Below are 3,565 nucleotides of genomic sequence, written 5' to 3'. Positions count from 1 at the left end.
AGCAGCAACAGCAACAGCAGCAGCAGCAGCAGCAGCAGCAGCAGGAACATTAGCAGCAGCAGCAGCAGCAGCAGCAGCAATGTCAGCAGCAGCATAATTGGGTTCCCTGCGGGCCCCGCTGTCCTCTTCACTTTCGCTTCGCTTGCATAATATTAAATACATAAAATATAATATAATATATATATATATACAGCATCGTTAATATAATATAAAATATATAAAAATATATAATATTATATATGTAATATATATAGTATATAATATACAATATAGCATATATAATATATAAAATATACAATAGATAACATATAATATATAATATAAAATATATAACGTATAATATAATATAATATATACAATTCACTTTATAAAGAATAAAAAACAGAAAAAGAAGACATATATATTATATGTATATTATATATATTATATATATATATATTTATATGTACATATATATATATATATGCGCATGCAGCATTTGGGGTGTCTGCTGACCTTGTGGTGTCTCCTGTCTCTTTTTGAGTTTCTTCTTCTCTTTCTAAGTGCGTCAGTGCAGCCAAAGCAGATAAACTGTCTCCTTTTTGAGTTTTGTTTAATAAAAAGAGAGTGCGTCGAGGACATGAGTATTTATTTTTTATCTCTTGTAATTCTTTTTTTATTAACTGCAGCATTTGCTGCGGCTCCTGCAGCAATTGTTGCACGTGCTGCTGCTGCTGCTGCACCTGCTGCAGCTGCTGCTGCTGCTGCTGCTGCTCCAGCTGCAGCAAACTCGACAGACGCATCCGCAGCAGAGACGCCGCCTGTCCCTCTGTCAGCAGAAACGGGGGCCCTGAAAAATATAAAAAGGAGACAGAAGAAGAGAGACAAAAGAATATTAAAAGGAGACAGAAAAGAGATTTAAAAATCAGAAAAAGGAGACAGTATTCATGCATGCAAAGCCCTCACCTTGCATCTCCTTGATGGCTTCTGCTGCATCTCTGCTGCGCTGCAGCAGCTCTGCTACTTCACGAGAGTATTTTGCTGCTTTCACTGCTGCTTCTAGCTTCTCTTGCTGCTGCTGCAGCTGCTCCAGCTGCTCGCTAAGGCGGGCCTTCACAGCGGTCAATCGAAATTGAATCCAGTTCTCTATCACCTCCCTGAGGTGCACGTACACCCCAAACCCTAAACCCTAAACCCTAAACCCTAGACCCTAAACCCTAAACCCTACATCCTAAACTCTAAACCCTAACTGTCGTGCTGGTCGTCGCTTGCGCCTCAGAGACAGCTGCAATGCTCTTAACATCACCCGCACGCCCTCTGCAGAACAGCCTTTAGGGTTTAGGGTTTAGGGTTTAGGGTTTGACCTGATGGACATCCTTTGGGGGTGTTTTCCTTCCTTTAAAGCAACTAAATTGCAGTGTACAGACACCTCAAGTGCTGTGCGAGACAATAAATAACTCCAGGCCTGCTGCGGAGACACCTCAGCCTCCAGTTCAAATACCACACGTACACCTGAATAGTCGCTCTCGTCTCGTACCCCTGAAACGCAAACCCTAAACCCTAAACCCTAAACCCTAAACTCTAGTTGGCGCGTTGGGAGAAACCACAAACAGGAGAGAGTAAACCCTAAACACTAAGCTATAAACCCTGAACCCTAAACCCTAAATACTATTCACCTAACCCTAAACCCTAAACTCTAAACCCTAGACGGTGGGCACGGGGGCTTGGAGCCTAAAGCGGAGACCATTGCCCCGGATCCTAGAGCTACACCTCCAAGGGTTTAGGGTTTAGGGTTTAGGGTTTAGAGGGCCTTCGCACTTGAGACGCCAGGCAAGAGACCGTCTGCAGCCAGTTGTGTGGCATGCCGCACGAGGTCGCTCTGCAGCAGAGACAAAAAAGGAGACAGTTGCTGCTGCAGCAGAAGCAAATGAGGAGACAGTTGCTGCTGCAGCGGAGAGAAGAAAAGGGACAGTTGCTGCTGCAGCAGAGACGAAGAAGCTGCTGCAGGAGACAAATAGCAGCCAGAAGAGAGATGAGACAGAGCCGCAGACTAACCCTAAACCCTAAACCCTAAACCCTGGCTTCTAAAACCCTCGAGGGGATCTTCTGTTGCATTGTTCACATACATGTACAACCCCAAACCCTAAACCACAAACCCTAAACCCTAAACCCTAAACCCTGCACACCTTATTAACTCCATAGGGGAGTTCAGTGACGACGATTTGCCTGCGGCTGCTGTCTCCTCTCTGTCTCCTTCCAGCAGCAGCAGCAGCAGCAGCAGAAGTCTCCTCTTGTAGATGAGCCCTAGCTCTCAGCCTTAGAGACCCAAACCCTTTCCTATACCCTGCTGCTTGCTGCGCATCTCGCAGCAGCAAAACCCCCCCTGTCGGGAAGTCTGGACCGGGAAGCAAACGATAGAGAGAAGAGTCCGATAGGCGAGGATTGCTGCAGCAGCAGCAGCAGCAGCAGCAGCAACAGCAACAGCAGCAATAGCAGCAACAATAGCAGCAGCAGCATAGCAGAAATGCAGGTTCGCCACGCCACGTAGCAATCGGGCAAACCCTAAACCCTAAACCCTAAACCCTTGACAGTCTCACATGGACCCCTGCAGCCCCTTGAATCCCCAAAGCTAAACCCTAAACCCTAAGCCCTAAATTCAAAAGCCCAAGTCCTATGCCGTAAACCCTAATCCCTGAAGCCTAAAACCCTAAACCCTAAACCCTAAACCCGCAGCCCTAATCCCGAACCCTAATCGCCCAGCATCAAACCCAAAACCCTAAACCCTAAACCCTAAACCCTAAACCCTACTCAATAAGGGCGATGCATGCGTCGAGAATTTCATTGAGGTTGTGGGGTGGCAGATGCGTAGACAGCCCAACTGCAACCCCGGAGGTCCCTTGCAGCAGCAGCAGAGGAAGCCGCGCAGGCAGACATGTAGGCTCTACCTGCATGCACATAAACCCTAAACCCTAAACCCTAAACCCTAAACCCTGTTTAACCTGCTCGACTGGGGGCGTGGCAGGTGCTAATAGAGTTTAGGATGGAGGTTTCCTTCACCCAAGGGGTATCTGCTCGCTAGGGTTTAGGGTTTAGGGTTTAGGGTAAGCTCCCTATACACCTCAGTGGCATCGAAGTTGGCTCGATAACTGCAGGCGGCTGTGTGCAGATCCTTTAGCAGCACATCCTGACTGAAAGCACATAAACCCTAAACCCTAAACCCTAAACCCTAAACCCTTTAGGGTTAATATATATATTAGGGCTAATATAAACACAGCAAATAAAAAAACTAAATTCAAAAACAAAGAAAAGAAAAAACCAGTCCTATGATGATACAAACACCACCAAACCCTAAACCCTAAACCCTAAACCCTAAACCCTAAACCCTAAACCCTCGCATACCAGAACTCAGAAAGCCTGCATTCTGTATATCTCATTGCAGCTGCGGGGTCTCCATCGACAGAGCCGAAATTACCGTGGCCTTCAATCAGAGGCAAACGCGAGACAAAGGGCTGCGCCATCCTGCACGTAAACCCTAAACCCTAAACCCTAAACCCTAAACCCTAAACCCTAAACCCTAAACCCTAAA

General features: G+C 46.4%; 1 protein-coding gene across 1 annotated transcript in view; it reads right to left on the bottom strand.

Moving 5' to 3' along the window:
- The window catches only part of EAH_00050450 (DNA gyrase subunit A, putative), a gene marked incomplete at both ends in the record, with an annotated part of 6,876 nt that extends 3,378 nt beyond the window's left edge, over window positions 1-3,498 (bottom strand). The window contains 8 exons of the mRNA XM_013394269.1: window positions 496-829; window positions 946-1,136; window positions 1,344-1,518; window positions 2,106-2,122; window positions 2,311-2,424; window positions 2,788-2,924; window positions 3,098-3,167; window positions 3,379-3,498. Of these exons, the coding sequence (XP_013249723.1) occupies window positions 496-829; window positions 946-1,136; window positions 1,344-1,518; window positions 2,106-2,122; window positions 2,311-2,424; window positions 2,788-2,924; window positions 3,098-3,167; window positions 3,379-3,498 (1,158 nt within the window). The remainder of the gene's footprint in view (window positions 1-495; window positions 830-945; window positions 1,137-1,343; window positions 1,519-2,105; window positions 2,123-2,310; window positions 2,425-2,787; window positions 2,925-3,097; window positions 3,168-3,378) is intronic.
- Window positions 3,499-3,565: the final 67 nt, after the last annotated feature.

The sequence above is a fragment of the Eimeria acervulina genome, genomic scaffold (genome assembly GCF_000499425.1).
Source record: "Eimeria acervulina Houghton genomic scaffold, Eah_scaff845, whole genome shotgun sequence".
NCBI lineage: Eukaryota > Apicomplexa > Conoidasida > Eucoccidiorida > Eimeriidae > Eimeria > Eimeria acervulina.
This window is presented reverse-complemented; position numbering and strand designations above follow the sequence as displayed.